Source organism: Kwoniella newhampshirensis, chromosome 7 (assembly GCF_039105145.1).
Source record: "Kwoniella newhampshirensis strain CBS 13917 chromosome 7, whole genome shotgun sequence".
NCBI lineage: Eukaryota > Fungi > Basidiomycota > Tremellomycetes > Tremellales > Cryptococcaceae > Kwoniella > Kwoniella newhampshirensis.
Genome location: NC_089961.1, coordinates 1,109,185 through 1,127,619, shown reverse-complemented (window position 1 = coordinate 1,127,619; position 18,435 = coordinate 1,109,185). Strand labels below are relative to the sequence as shown.

Below are 18,435 nucleotides of genomic sequence, written 5' to 3'. Positions count from 1 at the left end.
ATATGGCATGGGCATGGGCATGGGCATGGTCGATTAGTGATTGAGTGCAGAGTCCTTGCCTGTTTGTAGCTTCATCTTCAGAGGACGTAGGAGATCTGTGTCTCGTTGTAAGTCAAGAACGAACCATCTGGTCGTGGAATTCCTCGCGGTCACTGGAAGCAGACGCCACTTTGGACCTTTTCGCAGTGGATTTGCCCTCCACTTTCATCGACCGTTTCCGTTTCAACGATGATGGCTACGATGCTATTTGATGCTGAATGATGTTCGTCTTGTAGTTTCGCTTTCTTCACTCAGCATGTCCTTGAGTTCTACTCAAAAGAAAAACCCTTGATACCGAATCAGATCGGACCGCATCCGCATCTGCATCCGCATCCGATGCCCCCACCTCCCCCATCACATATAACAGTCCTAGGCGCCGGTTTGACCGGACTCTCAACGGCCTTCCACCTGTCCCGACATCTACCTCGCACGTCCAAGATCAACTTGATAGAAGGCTCGTCAAGGCTGGGAGGATGGATAGATTCCAGAGATCATCTTGTCGGGTTCAAGGATCCGAGCAGTGGGGAGATGAGAGAGGGCAAGGTGGTGTTGGAGACGGGTCCGAGGAGTATACGACCGAGGGGGAGTAGAGGTGCAGCGAGTATGTTGAGGATGGTGCGTACCTTTGATCGATCGATCGCGATGACCGATGGTGTCAAGACTTCAAAGAACTATTCCCTATATGGCCTTCACTGGTGCCGTGTTCTTGGCTTTCGTTTCGTTCCGTGCTTCGTGCATACTCGAGTGATCCCCCAGCAAAGGTTCAAACAAGGACTGACGTTCGGACACCTCACACTCAGCTGCGCGATCTGGACCTCCTCGACTCGATCGTCCCTATCCCATTCTCACATCCTTCCGCCCAGAACCGATTCTTACTAGACACTTCAAGCTCTTCCCTCACTGCTCTTCCGTCATCACCGCTATCGCTCATCCGTACTCAACCGCCCTTGCTCAAGGGTTTACTCTCGTCAATCGCGTCCGAGCCATTCAAGTCGAAACGCAATTTACAAACCACGTCGGCCCAAGACGTCAACGAAAAGATGTCCCCTCTCTCCGAGCCATATGACGGGCGTGACGAGAGCGTCGATTCCTTCTTCCGAAGACGGTTCGGTCCCGATATAGCCGACAACCTGGCCTCAGCGATGGTGCACGGCATCTACGCGGCCTCGTCTCGCGACCTATCGGTCCGAGCTGCCTTCCCCTCGTTATGGGATTCCGAACGGAGATACGGTTCCGTCGTCGCCGGCATGTTCCTCGGCACGAAGAGCAGATCCGAGCGAGAGGACGAGAAGAGAGAATGGCGAGAATTGGGGGAATTGGGAGAAGAGAGGGAGAAATGGAGTTTGTACGGTCTGAGAGGGGGATTGGGAAGTTTGATCTCTCGATTGAAAGATTTCGTTGTCAAGGACGATCGTGTGGAAATCATCCTCGATGAGATGGTCCGAAAGATCGATCACCATGATTCCACTCGCACGAAGTCGAAGAAGATCACGGTTGATGGGAAAGAACGAGAGATGATGACGATACATACTGGATCGAGATCGTTCGAGACATCGCATCTGATCTCTGCCTTGCCTTCTTCCCGACTACCTATAGCCTCGCTCCCGAACCTGACCTATAACCCATCGACTAGTGTCGGAGTCATCAACCTCGTCTACCCCTTACCTCCATCCGAGGTCCATCCTGCCGGATTCGGATATCTCGTCCCTCGACCTTCGATCGACGAGACCAACAAGGGAGGCAGGAATCCGTCAGGTGTACTGGGATGTATATTCGACTCGACGGCCTTACCCTCGGATCCACCCGAACTAGGAGGGAAAATCACCAAACTCACCATGATGATCGGTGGTCCCTACTGGTCATCGTACCATCCCGTCCAACCTCTCCCTTCAAACGCAGATGATCTCATACCACAAGCCATCGAGCATCTGGAAGCGGTATTCCCTCATCTGAAATGCGTACGACCGATATTGAAAATCGCGAACCTGCATACCAATTGCATTCCGACATATCTACCAGGACACGGAGATAGGTTACGGGAGTTACACGCGGCGATCGAATCGGGGCCTTGGGGCGGCAAGTTGAGCTTGGTAGGTAACTCGTATGGCGGCGTTGGCGTCAACGATTGTGTGTATCACGGTGAATTGGTAGCGAAAGGTTTAGCACAGGGAAACCGTTTGACAGGGTTGGAGAAGTGGGCAAATTGGGATTAGGACATATCATTCCCAGCATACACCGCATCGTACTCATACAGTAGGCGTTTCCTGCTCATTGTTCACCACATCATATTGCCAAGATAGATGTATCATGCATTGTTCATCACCTCAGTGACCTATCATACCCGGCGACCGTCCATCGCCAACGCTGAAAACGGTGGTACTGGTCGGTGTCCCCGTCGTCGAGCTGGTCCTTTCCCTCTGCTCCCTCTGATCTCCGTCCTTCCCTTCCTCCCCGCCTCCGATACCGTGATGCCCTCCTTGACCCGAGATACCGTTCACTTTCCCCAGCCCTGCTAGACTCAGACGTTCTACCGTGAATCCGCCATCCATCTTCCTGACTGTCATCGGAGCAGAGTTGAGCTCTCTGATCGGTGATTTGGTTACGGACAAGGAGACAGGGAGTGTTGTCGCTGTCATTGACGGCGCAGAAGGGGGCGAGGAGCCTGCTCTATCATCCTCATCATCCATATCCATATCCGCATCATCGTCCACGCCAAAGATGTCATCGACTAATTGACCATCCCTCTCCCTCTGTGGAGTGTCGATTACTGTCCCGCCGGGCGTTGGGGTAGGCGTCAAAGTGCTAGCGGAAGGAGTCGCGCTGGATCCACCGCCGTCGGTAACTGGTTTCCTCAACTTGCCCTTCTCCTTCAGTCGCTTCAAGAGCTTGTGAGTGTAGTCTTTCGTAAAGGCTTTGATCTTCGCTTTCTTGTCTTCGGATAGCGTTGGATGCCGAGATGCAACGTAGCTATGACCCTTCTTTTCCTTCTCGACAAGGATACCAGTGCACTGAGTGATAGCGAGTCTGTCAGCTTCCCGTACACAAGGCGCTCAGGCGCAAAGCTCACTTCTCGTGCATATTTCTTGAAAGTGTCGTGTTCCATCTGTTCCTTGTACTTGGACATGGACCTGACCACCACATCACCCACGAGTTTCTTCAGCCGCCTTTCCTTCTTCTCGGCCTCCTCTTCCAGAGAGAAAGGATCGTGCGATCTCTTCTGTCTCTTTCTGCGGTCTTCTTCGTCTTCCATCCGGCTGCCTGATCGACTCGATTCCGCTGCGGAGGACTCAGATGGAGCAGGAGCAGCGATCGCCGCCTGGACGGTCTGCTGCGCCATTGCAATAATCGCATCGAGTTTCAATCGATCGGAGGACGAAGCAGCATGCGTAAGAGGAGGTTTGACCTGAGGAGGTATTGGCGGTCGAGGGCGGGAGAAGACAGGTGGGGGACGAGGACGAACGGGTGCAATCTCGATCTGTATTTGATTGGTGTTTTCCCAAGCGTCAGGGCGACGTGACGCAGATGAACGACTGTTCTCCTCCGCTATAGTCGTTGTACCAGCTTCGTCGTCGGCATCAAGCTGACGTGACAGGTCAACAAAAGCAAAACTTGCGCCAAAATGGCAGTGACTCACTGAAGCGATTTTATTTACTCGCGGGATTTTGTACGAGAGCTCCAATTTCGACCAGTATTGAAGTAGCTGCAGTAAGAAATGAGCACAAAGCCACAAGCAAAGGTTGTATCGCACGCGCTCACTTCTTTTGCCAGTCCGCTAACCTCCTCGTCTGAGCTTTGACACAGAGCTTTGACAGGCTCTTCGACATTAGAATCCTCCACTTTGTTCCTGTTCTGCAACTTCCATTTCTTCATGCTCGCCAAGGCCTGTATTTCTCACGTTAGCTGGCATCCGAAGCGCAAAGGGAGATGTGCTTACCAGAAGTATAGTTTCTCGATCGTCCGCAAGTTCGGCCAGTATCATGTTCATTAGACTGAATCCGTGCATTCGCATTATTTGCCTCTGGATGGCAGGCTCCTCAGTCATCTTGTAGTGAGGCAAGGTCAGCATCATGTGCGAAGTCGATCTGTTTGTGAGTCAGACCCACCTTAATACGTTGCAGTAATCTCGACATCATGGTCTTATTCTCCATTGATTGACGCATAGCTGCAGCAACTTTTTGTACCTCTGGTTCTTCGATGGGCCGCAGTGTAGGCTACCGCGCCAAATAAGCTGTGATGAAAACTTCGACTCGACGACTTCACTTACAACAAAGTCCTCGTCCAGCTGTCTGGACTTCTTCTTTTTGCTTCCCTTCATGCCCATTGCTTCCACTTCATCCGTGATACCCAAAGCTGTATCCAGATATCAGCGTGAGCAGTCTAGGCATATTCGTTCGTTCTCACCATCCAAGAACAGGTCGTTCATCGTGCCGAGATCTGTTTGTGTCTTGCCTCCGATTGTGCCGACACAGTTGGCTTCACCACAATAACATATTTGGGCATCGTGTCTGTTGTTTTTGCTCCGTCAGTAATTGCGCATCAGTGACCCAGAATGGTATTGCCCGCTCACCCATAACGATCGACATTGTAGTTGAAGGTGATCTCCTCGCCCTTCAATACATCTCGCTTGGTGAAGATGCCCATGCGTAATCTCCTCCCGACGACCCACTTCTGTACTTCGCAATTTGGGTTACATGAGTGATTGGCAAATCGACCGATCCCTCCTTTCTTCGTCGCATCGATGTACTGTACTCCAGTTGTCAGCATAGCTGTGGGATTGTACCTCATAGGTATGGCAATGCGGGGCGGGGCGCGACCGATATAGCGTCTGAGGGGACATCGCAACCGGGAACGAGGATAACCAGTGCAAGAACTTGACACTTACCTCTTCCTTTTGCAGCATCATGAAGTAGAAATGCCGTATTCCCTCATCCGCATATTGCTGCATCCTCTTTCTGAAGGTCTTCTCCATGACCACCTCGCCTATGTATTCGTATATCAGGGTATTGCTGCGAATATAAATTTGTGGATTAGTACTCAATTCTGGTATTTTTGATATCATGAAAAGTGGTTGAGAGCTCACGAAGGGATATTGGTTTGAGCCCTCAGACCGAAACCTTTCATCTCGGTTTGTACGACATCGACATTCGCATACTGTCTCTTCGCGAATCTGACACAGATGTCAGCATGCGGTCCACTTTGTCATGACAGTCCTGACCCGGGAGACGCGGACAGATGTGAAAGATTCCGAGACGTGAAGGAGGGGGGAGTTAGGGAAGTTACGACTCACTGTTGGTTTCTGCAGTGCTTTCCCGCTCTACATTCCCCTGCTAGACATTCGATGAAAAGTGCTCGATTTATACAATCCGAGTCTACCCCACATGGATCACAGTCCGGGTCGTCTGTTCCATGAGTGTAATCGTCAGCGTCACGCCTCCTCGGTGCTCTCACGCCTAAGCATCCGTCGCTCCGCTTCAATGTGGTCTCTATGCACTTTGTACATGTTTGCCACCGCTATTCGACGATTCCACCAGGTTTCCACCCGACATACCATCCTCTTCCCCCTCTGCGCCCCCTCTCATTCTCCGCTCTTTGACATCCCTCCGATAAAATCGCTGCAAAGTGATACCGCACACTCACCTCGATCCCAAACACAATCGCAGACCATCATCTCGTCGTTCTCCTTACTCAGTCCCATATCCTTCCTCTCGTAAACACATTTCTCCAACGTCTCAAACGTCTCATGAGCCTTATCCCAGGCTGTCGGCAGATCATCTATGAGTGTCGGTCCGGTCGTGACTGCTGCTGGTTGAGGTGAAGAGGATGAGGATGATAATGATTTTTTGGTCTTTCTTCCATTTCCGTTTCCAGGCGTAGAGGTAAAGGTAGAGGTAGAGGTAGAAGTACGGGGTTTAAGATCTTCTTGATCTATCGGATCTTCCTCTCGATCTTGTTCATCTTTGGGGGAAGTCGACCGACCACCTATACTAGATCGACGTGAACCGCTTTTGAGACCGGTCGTCGTCATATTCTGTTGACCACCACTACCACCATCCGCACCCGCAGCCGCTGTGGAACTTGACGATTGTGGCTCATCAGCCCACAAGTCTTCCAATTTCGGTTTAGACTCCTCCATCTTGCCTTTCTTTGCGATCCCGACGATCTCGTCTTGTCGTGTTGTGTGGAACGCGGGGTGTGACGGTGGAATGACGGTCGATGAAGGGGTAGAAAAGAAGACGAATCAGATCCCGGGTTTTATTGCACAAACATCGAACTTTGTTATCCTCTCCACTCGGAATTGGGCCGTCTGATTATCGTCGAAAGCAAGTATTGTCAGTCCACATGTATCGCATTGCACAGAGCATGAGGATCAGCTCACCCGAAGACAGTATCGAGACGGTTCGACACGGAATTCAGAGATCGATTGAACAAGGGGTAGAGACGGTTGTGGAAAACACAAAACATGCAGGAGAATCAGGAATTATCGCGAAATGTGCGTGATTCAGCGACATGAGAGTGCGAGATCACGAAGACGCGCCCAGAGATCGTACCGTTCATCTTTTTCTATTTCTTCTGCTTTCACCACTGCACAAGCTGCAAGGGATACTTATACGTGCATGAACATGCTGGCCCGTATCGTCTCGCATCCGTACATGTGCAAGATCCTTTTGCAAGGAAAGATCATTTGCCCACCAGAATACAACACCCCCGACTTATCCCCAAAACTTCTTCCCCTCCGAATCCGGCTCCGTCGCCACGGGCGTCAGAATCTCTTCCTCTGTCCAGGCATCCCTATAATTCGAAGGGGCGATCGTATCCTCACTACCTTCCCTTTTCTTCCTCTTATCTGCACTGTTACTCAACTTCCACCATCTGCTCTTCTTCCCACTTCCCTTCCCTTCCGAACTCGTAGGACTGGCCGCAGCAGTGACCAAGCGAGAAGATGTTTGACGTTGTAGAGGGGGGGTCGAGTATCCACTATTTCCCCCCTTTTGCATCCTTGGTTTCAGTTCGAAACTTTCAGACCTCAAACGACCATCATTTGCGGAACCCATATCGTCTTCTTCTTCCAGATCTCCGAACACAGGAGCCGAGATTAGCTTCGATCTCTCCCTCAGTTCGTTGATGGATTTGCTCGATCTCAGCGCGGGGCTTGGCATGCCACCACCACTCCCGTTGACACCCTTCGAGGAGTACGTGGCGGAAGTCACGAGTGGAGCCCGACCATCTGGACCGTCCAAGTCTTCCAGAGGTGACAAAAGCTCATCACGGTCTACTGTGGAGTTCGCCTTTGCGGTGTCCACAGCAGGTCTTGTCGGCGTCGGCGTTGCGGAATGAGAGCCATTCGCAAGAGTCGGCGAGATCATTGGAACCCTCCGTGATGGACCTAAAGGCGGATCCAAAGCTGGCACTAGTCTCTTGTCAGGTCGAAGGTCGTCTCGCCCAAGCTTCAACGCCGTCTGTCTTTCTTTTAGCCACTTGAAGAAATCTGGTGGCAATTCTCTCAACTTCTTCTCTTTCGGTAAGGCCCAGCCCAAAGGTCTTGACGACGAAAAACTCGATCTAGACGGCGGTCGTGACGTCCTTGATCCATCTGAGATGAACGGGCTTGCAGGCGATACATTGTGAAACGCCGCTTCTGTCGGAGGTGTCGCTACCAGGTACTCGTTCTCCTGAGGCAGCTGAAATGGCAGCATGTATCGACTGTCCAGCGATTCTCCTAGACACTCCGGCGCCGATTGAGGTGTGAAATCCGCCAATGCTGTAGTCCCATCGAAAAGTGCGGCGATTGGAGTCGAGTCATCGACGACCGACATGTCTGCTGAACCGCTCGTATGATCCGACTGCTCACTTCCTGACCTTCTGCGCTCAGCTTCCTGTACACTTAGCTGAATCCTCCTCCGTTCCCAGTCCTTTTGCAGCTGCACGAGATACTGAGCACACTCTTCCGTCATCTTCCCCTCATTCACCTCGTACCTATAATCTCTGACCGCTCTCCTCATCTGCAGAGGATTGACTGCTTTGATGTTCTGCATGGTCCCGATAAGTGTGTGAAACTCCTTGATCTGGGACAGACATTGCAGCCATTGTAGGAGCTGGGTGACTGGTCCGAGGTGCTTCGTTGCGGTTTTAGAGGGCAGTCCATTCGCCCGTACCCAATCTTCCAAGACTGTGATGTTCATTCGGATCTGAACCGCTTTGGATCGACAGAGGTACTTTTTATTCGCAAGGATCCGATTGAACAACTCGCAGGAGATCCAGAAGAATATCTGGGAGAAAGCTTGAACGACTATAGCTGGATTGACTTCATACAGCTGCAGCACCAACAGAACGCCGGAGAGGATGTCTGTTATCCGAGCGGGACTCAGATCGAGCTCAATCGCAGAGACGAGCGATTGTCCGCTGACGTTGGACTCGCGGGATATGGAACGAGGTGTGGTTGCCGACAGGTGAAGATCACCCATTGAGTGATGGCGTGCCGGCGTGCGAAAAGGGGATCCACCAGAAGGTGAAGAAGACGTATCAATGGACGCTCCGCCAGGACTTCCTTGGGCGAAAATTGAGCTCGCTTTGGGAACTTCCCGCTTCTTCTTTGGCGCGAAAGAACGAAACAACGACCATTCACCCTCAAATCGGACGTCAGTAAAGTCTTCCAGTGTCTCATAGTCGAGTATGGCGGAGTCGAGGACTGTATCGACCCTTTGCTCTGCAACACGAATGATGAAGACTATTGAGGTGAATCCCGATCAGCTTGTGCGCAGTATGTACTTTTGAAGCTGTTCTCACCATGGATAGCATTTATAAGACCTGCCATCATGCTCAATAGGCCCAAATCGTCGCAGGTTGACTCCAACCGCGAATCTGTCCGAAGCAGATACAGTAAGACAGAGGTGTTGTAAGCCCAGAATGCAAGGTGAGCGAGGTTGCCTGCATTGCTCTGAGATACATAGGGTCAGGTCCCAAACCAGATTCGAAAAATTATACAGTCAAGACACTCACATAGACGCTCTGCTCAATCCTTTCCACAGCCGCTTCGAGCAACTCTTCCACCCAAGTCTCATCACACTGGTGTAGAGCGAATTTCGCGTACAAGAATAACGCATTGGCAGGCAATGTTCTTCTCGGCAGAGGTTGGCAATACGGTGTATGATCTGTGATCAGGATGTCCAGAATAGTTGGTAGGTGGGATAAAGAAAAGACAAGCATATTCGGACTCCGTTCGTTCTTTTCAAGCCCAGTCAGCATTCCTGGCACCATGTAGGCAGCCTTAATAGGACTCACCTCGTCACCTTCGCCATCTTCACTTTCGCTCTCTTCATCTCGCTCCGCTTCCAAGTCCAGCTCGTAGCCCATCCATCCCAGACCCGAGTCATGACTGTCGCCGCTATGTGCTCTCTCCCTCTTCGCCGCAGAAGTGGAGATCAAGAGTTCGGCGTCGACGTCAACGAATCTCGCACTGTCTCTTAACCATTGTTCCCTTTCCGACTCCAACCTCATTCTCCTCTCATTCGCCTCCATCTCTTCCAGTTGCCGGCTCGCTTGACGGCGACGACGATCCAACATCTTTTGACGACCGGGTGGGAAATGAGGGATGTGATTTGAAATCGGAGTGCAGGAAGATTGACCATTCGACGTAGCATGTTCGAGGAACAGCGCAACATCTTCTCGATAGAGCATGCCCACCACGAGATCAAGAGGTGTCAGACCACGATTAGTGAGAGCGTGCGGGGAGGCGCCGCGACCCAGCATGAAGGAAATCAGCGGCGGGGTCGAGAGCAGAGCTGCGAGGTGCAAAGGTGTCCATCCGGCTAAGGGGAATTTGACGGGTCAGTCAAGGTCCAGCTCATCTTTAGCCCTTGAGTGCGTCTAGGTCAATCCACCAACAACACTCACTCCTATCCCTCCCACCTCTAGGTCCGACCTCCAAGCCCCACCTGCTTACTATAGCTCGGACACATTCCTCTTTTTCCTGTCGTCCACAACTGCTGTTGATCGCCATACCAACGATTCCCCACCCTTCGTCATCTTCCATCGATGCTACTTCATCGTCCAACAAGTCGGCCTGGCAAATACGATCGGGAATCAGCACTGACCTCGCTTGACGATGGCAACGAACATGGGATCAGGTCGGATGCGATCTTGTACTCACCCAAAGACCTTCGAAGCCGACCAGCCAGGATATCAACTCGACATCTCCTCGCTGCACACCCCATCGTATGGCATGTCGAAGTATGAGCCTGAGGCGCAACCCGCTGGATTCGGCTTCCTCCAGAAGGGGAAGTAGAGTCGAGGGAGAGGGATCGGCCAGAAATCGTGGTTCAGGTGATCGGTTGTAGGAGTTAGAGCTGGAAGTGCAAGTAAATTAGGTCATCATAAGTCATTCCAGTGTCACTTGTGGCGTTGGAGAGCCAGAACGGACAGAAGATGGAGTAAGTACAACGTTGAGAAAGCACACAGAGTAAGGGCATGGAGAAGTGGAAGGAAGGTACGTAAATTGGGAGGAGTGGCTGAGCGACAGACAAGCAGATAGACATACCGCTTCACTCCCCTCAAACTGCTCCCCCCACCGCCACTTCCACCATCCACACTCAGAGTATCCGCCATCATTCCACCCTCCATAGCTCTACGATCAGGCGAACCCAAGCTCCTATCGATCAGGGGTGATTCCGGGACGAGAATATGTGCCATCCTCGGGGCATCTAGAGGGTTGGGTGAGGTCGAGGTCGTTGCATATGATGATGCGGCGGGGGTCGGTGGCAAAGGGAGATGAGAAGAAGTGAGGGACATTGCGTCCTGGATTGGTCATTTACAGGTTATGAGCAAGAAGAACGGCCAAGTGACGGTCGGTGCCAAGGGCGTGTGAAGTGAGAGACAAATGCGATGCCCCTTTGTCGTCCTGATAGACTTGGAATGGTCGACACAAGTGGGTGATGGATGAAGGCTATCCACGTGCCATAGCTGAGTTGAGGAGGAGATGTAGGACTGGACGATATGAAGTGGAATGCAGAGGTCAGTTGGTGTAGATGCTGTATGTACAAAAGAGATTGGATACGCTGATATCGCTGATTGCTGATTGCTGATTGCTGATTGTGGCTTGAAGGTTGTCGTGACTTTTGGACTGACAATTTGACTTTTGCGGCAACGCGTCCGACAGTCAATGACAGAATAACAATGAGAACCATTAGCAATTTCCTAATCCGGTCTCATCTCGTGACACACCCCTGCTGTCCGATTTATTTGGTTCCTATACCGTGCAGTAGTTCGTCGACCGTCGATGGAATTCAGGCTACTGCTGCTCGATGATCCTTGTGTCAACTGCTTCTCAGATACCCCATCTGCTTGGCTTGCAACGTTGGGGAAACGATCGCGATGTTATCACACGTAGACACACATAGAGCACTGAACAAAAACACATTTCGTCCTTTGCAACCTCTTGTAAAGTTACGACCAAAAAGTTTGACTTGGTACTATCCACTATCAAATGTTTGAACAAGTGGTTATGACTAAATTGAGAAGGGGGATTCTGATCTCTACCGTCCATCCATCCTGTCCTTCTTGACCACCACCACCTCCTCATCCACCTCACTCCTTTACGCTACGCCCACACACTTGCTTCGCTTTTGGTACAATCGACAGAACATAGTGTTCCAAGTCGATGAGGGGGTCGGGGAGAAGAGACGGGGGGATGCTTAATGATTGCCGTAAGAGTTGCCGTTCGGTGTAGGTCCGCTTCCGTTCGCATCTTGACCTTTGATGCGGAATTGAGCGAAGACAGGGATGTGACTGTTGGGCAGGAATCAGCAAACGCTCTATCTTCTGTCGCAAAAGGACAAGACTCACTCTGAAGGGAAATGCGCGTTGGGGAACCCGACAACCTTGTCCAGATACTCGCTATCTATATCTCCCAAGACACTTGTTACCTTTACTGATCTTGGGGTGTAGAATATATAATCGATTGCTGCGGCGAACGTTGGTGTGAAGTTGGTCATCCTCATCTCGCCTATACTCGCCGCCGCACTTCTCAAACCCAATCGATGCTTCAGTCCGTTGGCCGTGTATCGTCCATAGGCGTGTGACATGAAATCCTCGTGGTTGCCCGCAATCTCTCCGTTGGACAGGTAATCGTACACCGCGGAACCGGAGAAAGAGTTGAGATCGACACACATAATCAACGGGATATCTGTGCCCTTCTCCGATCGCTCGTATTTGGGTGGTCCCCGTCCCAAGTTGAACTCTGGGTCGGAAGTGAGTTTGGCGGGAAGATGTGAGAACCGTTCGGTTATCTTCTCAAGCTCCTCCATGAGCATACCAATCTGGACGAGCTTGACATCTCGGTATCGATGGTCCCAGTAAATGTGTGAATTTGCCACCAACAATCGACTGCCCGAACCGTTGAATTCGAGAGAAGCGACTACGGCGATGTTATCTCGGGACATGACACGGTTGAACATGTCTTCTGTACGCATGTCGGTTTTCTGCAGCGCGAGGGCATTGAATTCGACGACTTGAGCTTCGACCAAGGAGAATCTAACACGAGATATTGACATCAGTATGATTTCCTACGATAACCACCACACTCTTGCTCACCTCTCGTCCTTCCAGAACGTGGCACACCCATCTACCGATTTCTGCTCCTCCGCCGACATGGTCTTCGCTCTGGATCTCGGATAATGTATGCCTTCATACCCGTGCGCCTTCAGCTGGGGCAAGAAGAACTCGGCGTACTGCCTGCAGTCTATTTCCTGCAAACAAACAACGTCCGCTGAGGCAGTGACGATCTCCGAGAGTATCATGTTCTTTCTGTAATCCCACTCGAGCGCCCAGGAAGGTGTATAGGAGTAGGTTGAACCAGGAGCGAAGGTCGCACAGAGAATATTATAGGTGAGAACTGTGAATGATTCTTGTTTACCGGAAGCGGGTGAATCGGTATCTGGTTCGATGTCGATCCATTGTCGAACGGGCGGAGGTGGTCCTTCTGGTGCTCGATCTCTCAGATACGTAACCAGCCCGGTAGTTCCCTCCTCTGCTAAGATCTTCCTGTACTGCTCATTCATTGGGTTTCCTTCTATACCTATGGTCTCCAGTTGATAAAGTGTTCCCAACTCGTCCGGCAGAGTGGTGAGGTGATTGTCGAAGAGTAACAAGTCTTTCAACTTGCAAAGAACACCTAGCTCCGGTGGGATTGATGTGAGCTCGTTCCCTGTCGCATCGAGAAGGGTGAGCTGGCGGAGTTGAGAGACGACCGGGGGGATGGAAGTGATAGCGTTGTGGTTGATGTAGAGTGATGTGATGTGAGTGAATGAGAAGAGGCCTTTGGACAAGGTCTTGAGCCGTATTCCGCCCAAATCCAAGCCTGTCCAAGGTTCACCTGACTGGTCTTCCTCCTTGTCGTTGGGAGCGGGGGGTTCAGCAGGCGTGGCAGGGTCGGCCTTGGGAGTAGAAGAGAGGTCTGAAAGGGGAGGGGTGATTGCTCGGTCGGCATTGGAGACAACCGACAAAGATGTTTGCTTTCTATGTATGCCGTTCAATGCGTTGGATTGGGAAGAGGCAGGTCGATTGTTCGGATCCGTGATAATGACAGCGGAGGGTTTGTTGGTCGCCCGTGATGAGATGGCCGCTGCACGAGCTCTGTGATGTGGAGAAGATGATAACCGTGAAGTCTGAGAGTTTGCAGAGAATTCAGCTGATTTTCCGTAATCCTACACCATTTTTGACACTTACCTCTGCCCGTAAAAGCTGATGTTGCCAGAACGGTGTCAAAGGCATGGCTGGTTCCGCTCCTCTTGGTGGACTACTACCTTGTTGACCTCCCGCTCCACCTCCAAACATGCCCATGCCACCATATCCTCCTGGTCCATGACCGCCTCCTTGGCCGACTGGACCACCCAACCCGCCTCCTCCACTTCCCGCCCCAAAGGTAGCATGATGCGGGGCATGGGAATGTAAGCCCACATGACCACCGTGAACATGATGACCGTGTCCACCGCCTCCGACGCCGGATACTGGTGGAGGACCATAACCTCCTCCTAAAGATGGGTAACCTCCAGGAGACGGCATGGGCATACCAGGCGTGAAAGTCGATGGATGTCTACCCCATCCCCCTCCTCCTCCTCCCCCTCCTCCTCCTCCTCCGGTCCCGGTTCCACCACCTACAGCTCCCCCTCCCCCTCCTACTGTTGCCCCTAGACGGACATCACCATTCCCGTCGTGATGTTTTGACCCCGAGGTTCCGCTCGAAGTTTGTTGGGATTGATGGTGTGGATAGAACATCCAGGTGTGTGTTGGGTTTTCCTGTGCAAGGCGAAGATGGAGAATGATGGATATCAGTTTCAGTCACTCGTCGAAGGGCGGAATTGTAGAGCAGAAGAAGAAAGAAAGGAATGTCCGATGTTTCACGCGCATGCGTCTTCCATCATCGACACCTGACCAAAGGGATCCAGACCGATAGACCGACATGGAGAATGTTGTCACTCACCAGTACCAATTCTGATATCTGACGGATTTGAGCTTTGAATGTTGATGGATGAAGAAGGTAAGGGATCGCGTAATCGTTCTCGTTCACGTTCACGAGCCAGATCGAGCATGAGCGACTCTAGGCTTGTGTGATCGGCACAGGACTGTGATTTAGTTGGTTGGGGCCAGGACGAAATGTCGATGTCACCGTTGGATTCGATATCGAAAAACGATGAGCAACAACCAAGTGGACAGGAGTGAAAGGGGATGTGACAGGCGACCGCTTTGGGGTGTTGGGGTGGAGGTCCAAGATATGTGTGAGAGAGTAGTAAGATGTCAAGAAGTCTAGGTTGCACTTGATGCTCCGACGCAGATGACAAGGGTATGTGAGAGGGCAAAGATACAGGATGTTATACGATGATGTATTTGTTGAATGGATGATGTGAAGCTCTCTCTCTGTCTCTCTCTCTCTCTCTCTTTACCTGATTGCATCGGGTCTCGCTGTGATACTGCTGCCGCTGCTGCTCTCGCTAAAGATGGGTGTAACGCTGGCAATCACCCAGGCAGCGGAGATATTCGGCATTTGATTAAAGTGGCATCGATCGACTTTCCTGTCTGTGTTCGCATCATATCATCAAACAACAGCCCGTATCGTGCAGGAACGATGGATACATGTACTCAGTAACGGAGCAACAAATGTCACGTTGGTCGTAGTTCTGTATGGAAAATGACAGAAACAGGAAACAGAACGCAATGTCTATAGCACATGCGTCGAAAAGCATAACGCATAAATGGGGAAACTGAAATCATGACTCGTCGTAAATGGCATTGCTATATAAAGAGCTTACAACTCTCGATCTTCGTCCGAGGTAATACCTCTCCATATTCAACATCGTCCCTCCCTATCTGATATTCGCGAAGCTCGCCATCCCCTCCACACTCCCTCTACTCGAAACGCCTGATCGTCCTATCTCCCCTTTGGCTCTCTGGAAAGCATTCCAGAACCTGAGAGTCTCATCTCCAGCACCTGTGACAATGGTCTGGCCGTCTGGACTCATGGCGAGATACAATACCCTGAAGGTGTGCCCAGTCAGAGTCGCAATTTGGGTCATCGATGGATACTTCCATATGTGAATCTGGTTGGTGACAGGACCAGCCGAGTATCCGTGGGTTGATACCAGCTCATTGGAATTTCGAGACCACATCAGGTTACACACCTGTAGTGACACGCGAAGATCAGCGTGTGGTGTCGCTTGAAAGCTAGGTGTGTAGCTCACCTGAGATCCAGTGTCATACTCGCTGACCAGACCGCCGGTCAAGCTGTTCCAGAACCTGATTGTCTTATCGGCTGTACCACCACCACTGGCCAACAATCCTCTCTGGTGTGGATTCCACGCAATAGCCTTGACCGCAGCTTTGTGCTCCCCAAATCTCCACGTGGGTCTAGCATCTGTCCCTCCATAAACAAACAGCCTGTTGTCATTACCTCCGCTCGCCAATTGATCGGTGTCCGTGTTCCATCTCAATCCACAGATTTCCTGTTTGTGATGACCTGCAAGTCTCCGGATGTATTGGTCGGGTATTCGGGTGTCGCGATGGAGGATTGTTCGATCTCGGGAACCAGAAGACAGAATGTGATTGTTCCATGCCAGTGCCCCAACACGACCGGCGTGTCCAGACATGACCCTAATTCGCTTGCAGTATTCAGCATCCCAAATCTCAACCAGCCCGCTTTCTGTGCCAATGGCCAGTGTGCTGCCCTGTGCCTGAGAGTCAGCTCGAGTACCAGTGTCCGGCAACACCAACTAACCTTGTTGGTCCACTCCAGCCCCGTGATCACATCGCTGATCTCCTGGCCGTCCTGTGAGTCTGTGGCAAGGTCGCAGAGCTTTGTCACTTTGCTTGTCTGAGCACTCCACAAGTAAACACATGTATTCAACCCAACTCCTAGTACGTTCGATGCAGACCAGGAAACCAAATTAAGGTAGAAGTCGTCCTGCAAGTTACTTCTATCAGCTGTGGTCTGGTCGTTTCTGTGGATGCTACTCACAGCTAGTTCGGGTGCATCAAGCACTTTGAACGGTGTCCTCGATATGGGTCTCACCCCTTTTCTAGGACTAAGTAGCACCTTCTGACTTTCGTTTCCAACGGGACTCAGACTATACGCCGGATGGTTCATATCTTCCAAACCTTCACCGACACCAGTCACTCCACTAAGTCCTCCATTCGTGAACGACGACATCCGACTCGTACTTGGGGATGTGAAATTGAGTAGGCGTTTCTTTGTAGGTGTAGATGGAGAGCCGAACCCGCCGGCACTTGGAGGTGGTGAGAAGGCGGATCTGCGACCGGCGGTGTTGGATGGGGAGGAACCGCCGCGAGAGGAGCCAGACGTCAAGGCGACTTGGGACTGATGGGCGCGATGATGGGAAGAGCTCGGTCCAGCACCTGGTGGACGACCATGGCCAGAAGTGGGGGTGGAGGGAGCATGCATGGGCAAAGGAGGAAGGGTCGACGCAGGTGAGATTTCCCGATCTCCATGACGATCCCTGTCTCCATTGCTGTGAGTCATTGCTGGCGGAGGGTGGTGATGTAATGGTGTATTGCCAGCGCTAGATACGGGGTAATTGGATGTGGGATGTGAGGGGATGTTGGATGTGTCGAATGTCATAGGTTGTCTCAGCTGTTGATGTCGGGTCCTTGGCTGACTGACAGGTGAAGCGGTGCGAGAAGGTGATTGCGAAGGAGGAAACAATTCGGTTTTCAGGAGGTGAGTGAATGTTGCATCCACTTGCTCTACGCGCAAAGGGTGAGTAACAGTTTTGTCACACCGGCATACTAATTGAGCTCACCTCTGCGTACATCACCGTCTGTGGCTTGACCATGTCCGCTTTTCCTTCTCCCCTTGACTTTTCCAACAAGCTGGCCCGTCATCCCGTTCGCGTCGGTCATCAATTGATAAGCCGCATGAAGATCGGTACCGTCTCTCGTCGGGATGAACCTGTATGAACGGTGAAACATAAGCTTCTCTATTATCACATGTGTATGATTGACCCAGAGGCCGTCATCCCTCTTTTCCGCGTCACTGGACCGTCACCTCTCCAGTGGCCGCTCGCCGGTGATGAGGGTAGCTTACCTATCGCCGTACTCTCTCACGACACCTTTGCCTTTTGCATTCCCCCCACCAACGCTTACGGAGAGAGGACTCATCCCTCTCGGACTCCCGTTCCTCATCGGACTTGTTATGTCTCCGAAGACGTCACCCTTCCCAACGCTTGTCGACCTAAGCTCATACCGAGGAGTGTTGGACACAGGCGATGGAGGAAGAGCGGAGGATCGTATACGACGTGAGAATTCCGTATCATATATCGACATGGTTGTTTATCTCGTATAGGGATATATCGATGACGGGAGATGAACTGTATGAATGGAAGATTGTAGGCAGAAGAGGTAATCCACTTCCAGCTTTGAGTTGATGGACAGGTAGGAGGAAGAATGATGAAACGCTTGTATGACTATGGCAGTAAGGGACGTAATCGCTTCACCTGTCTTATTGTTGACAACAGGGTTTCAGTTGATTCGTTGTTTCGTTCGTTGATTCGGAAACGTGATACAGGTTTCTAGAAGAAGGTTGGACAAGCGCAAAGAGAATGAAAAGAAGGAGACAGCAGTCAAGTGGCGGAGGAGGAGGCGGAGAAGAAGAGAGCAGGGGGTCTGTTATAGGAATGTAGGCTGAATGAGGAAGGAAGAAGGAGAAAAGAGGATAGGATGGAACTGACAGTGATCGCGGTTGTGTGTCCTATGGGACAGACACTTGCCACCTCCCGCTTGGATCGAACAGACTAGATGGGGGGTATGAACAAGGTACTGTCTCTTACGTAATTTGCTCTCCAAGCAGCATGCTTCTCTGAACGTCACCGCTGGGAAGCAAACTTGTGCTCTCAA

General features: G+C 51.5%; 5 protein-coding genes across 5 annotated transcripts; 1 reads left to right on the top strand and 4 right to left on the bottom strand.

Moving 5' to 3' along the window:
- Nucleotides 1-375: 375 nt before the first annotated feature.
- Nucleotides 376-2,252, top strand: IAR55_004127 (protoporphyrinogen oxidase; the record flags this gene model as incomplete). Its single annotated transcript, XM_066947228.1, has 2 exons — nt 376-654; nt 840-2,252. The coding sequence occupies 2 exons, from the start codon at nt 376-378 to the stop codon at nt 2,250-2,252; spliced, it is 1,692 nt and encodes a 563-aa protein (XP_066802607.1).
- Nucleotides 2,253-2,363: 111 nt separating this feature from the next.
- Nucleotides 2,364-6,172, bottom strand: IAR55_004126 (uncharacterized protein; the record flags this gene model as incomplete). The annotated part of the gene is made up of 13 exons (XM_066947227.1): nt 2,364-3,047; nt 3,107-3,619; nt 3,674-3,739; nt 3,796-3,921; nt 3,974-4,081; nt 4,143-4,250; nt 4,304-4,389; nt 4,441-4,544; nt 4,607-4,782; nt 4,922-5,045; nt 5,120-5,206; nt 5,327-5,438; nt 5,677-6,172. 13 exons carry the CDS (start codon nt 6,170-6,172, stop codon nt 2,364-2,366), a joined length of 2,790 nt encoding a protein of 929 aa, XP_066802606.1.
- Nucleotides 6,173-6,749: 577 nt separating this feature from the next.
- IAR55_004125 (uncharacterized protein) lies at nt 6,750-10,824 on the bottom strand (the record flags this gene model as incomplete). Its single annotated transcript, XM_066947226.1, has 7 exons — nt 6,750-8,764; nt 8,824-8,974; nt 9,037-9,261; nt 9,319-9,845; nt 9,931-10,099; nt 10,187-10,382; nt 10,574-10,824. The coding sequence occupies 7 exons, from the start codon at nt 10,822-10,824 to the stop codon at nt 6,750-6,752; spliced, it is 3,534 nt and encodes a 1,177-aa protein (XP_066802605.1).
- Nucleotides 10,825-11,726: 902 nt separating this feature from the next.
- IAR55_004124 (uncharacterized protein) lies at nt 11,727-14,307 on the bottom strand (the record flags this gene model as incomplete). Its single annotated transcript, XM_066947225.1, has 4 exons — nt 11,727-11,820; nt 11,878-12,564; nt 12,625-13,697; nt 13,759-14,307. 4 exons carry the CDS (start codon nt 14,305-14,307, stop codon nt 11,727-11,729), a joined length of 2,403 nt encoding a protein of 800 aa, XP_066802604.1.
- A 1,085-nt stretch (nt 14,308-15,392) lies between these two features.
- IAR55_004123 (uncharacterized protein) lies at nt 15,393-17,865 on the bottom strand (the record flags this gene model as incomplete). The annotated part of the gene is made up of 6 exons (XM_066947224.1): nt 15,393-15,707; nt 15,768-16,250; nt 16,301-16,486; nt 16,541-17,286; nt 17,343-17,491; nt 17,627-17,865. The coding sequence occupies 6 exons, from the start codon at nt 17,863-17,865 to the stop codon at nt 15,393-15,395; spliced, it is 2,118 nt and encodes a 705-aa protein (XP_066802603.1).
- Nucleotides 17,866-18,435: the final 570 nt, after the last annotated feature.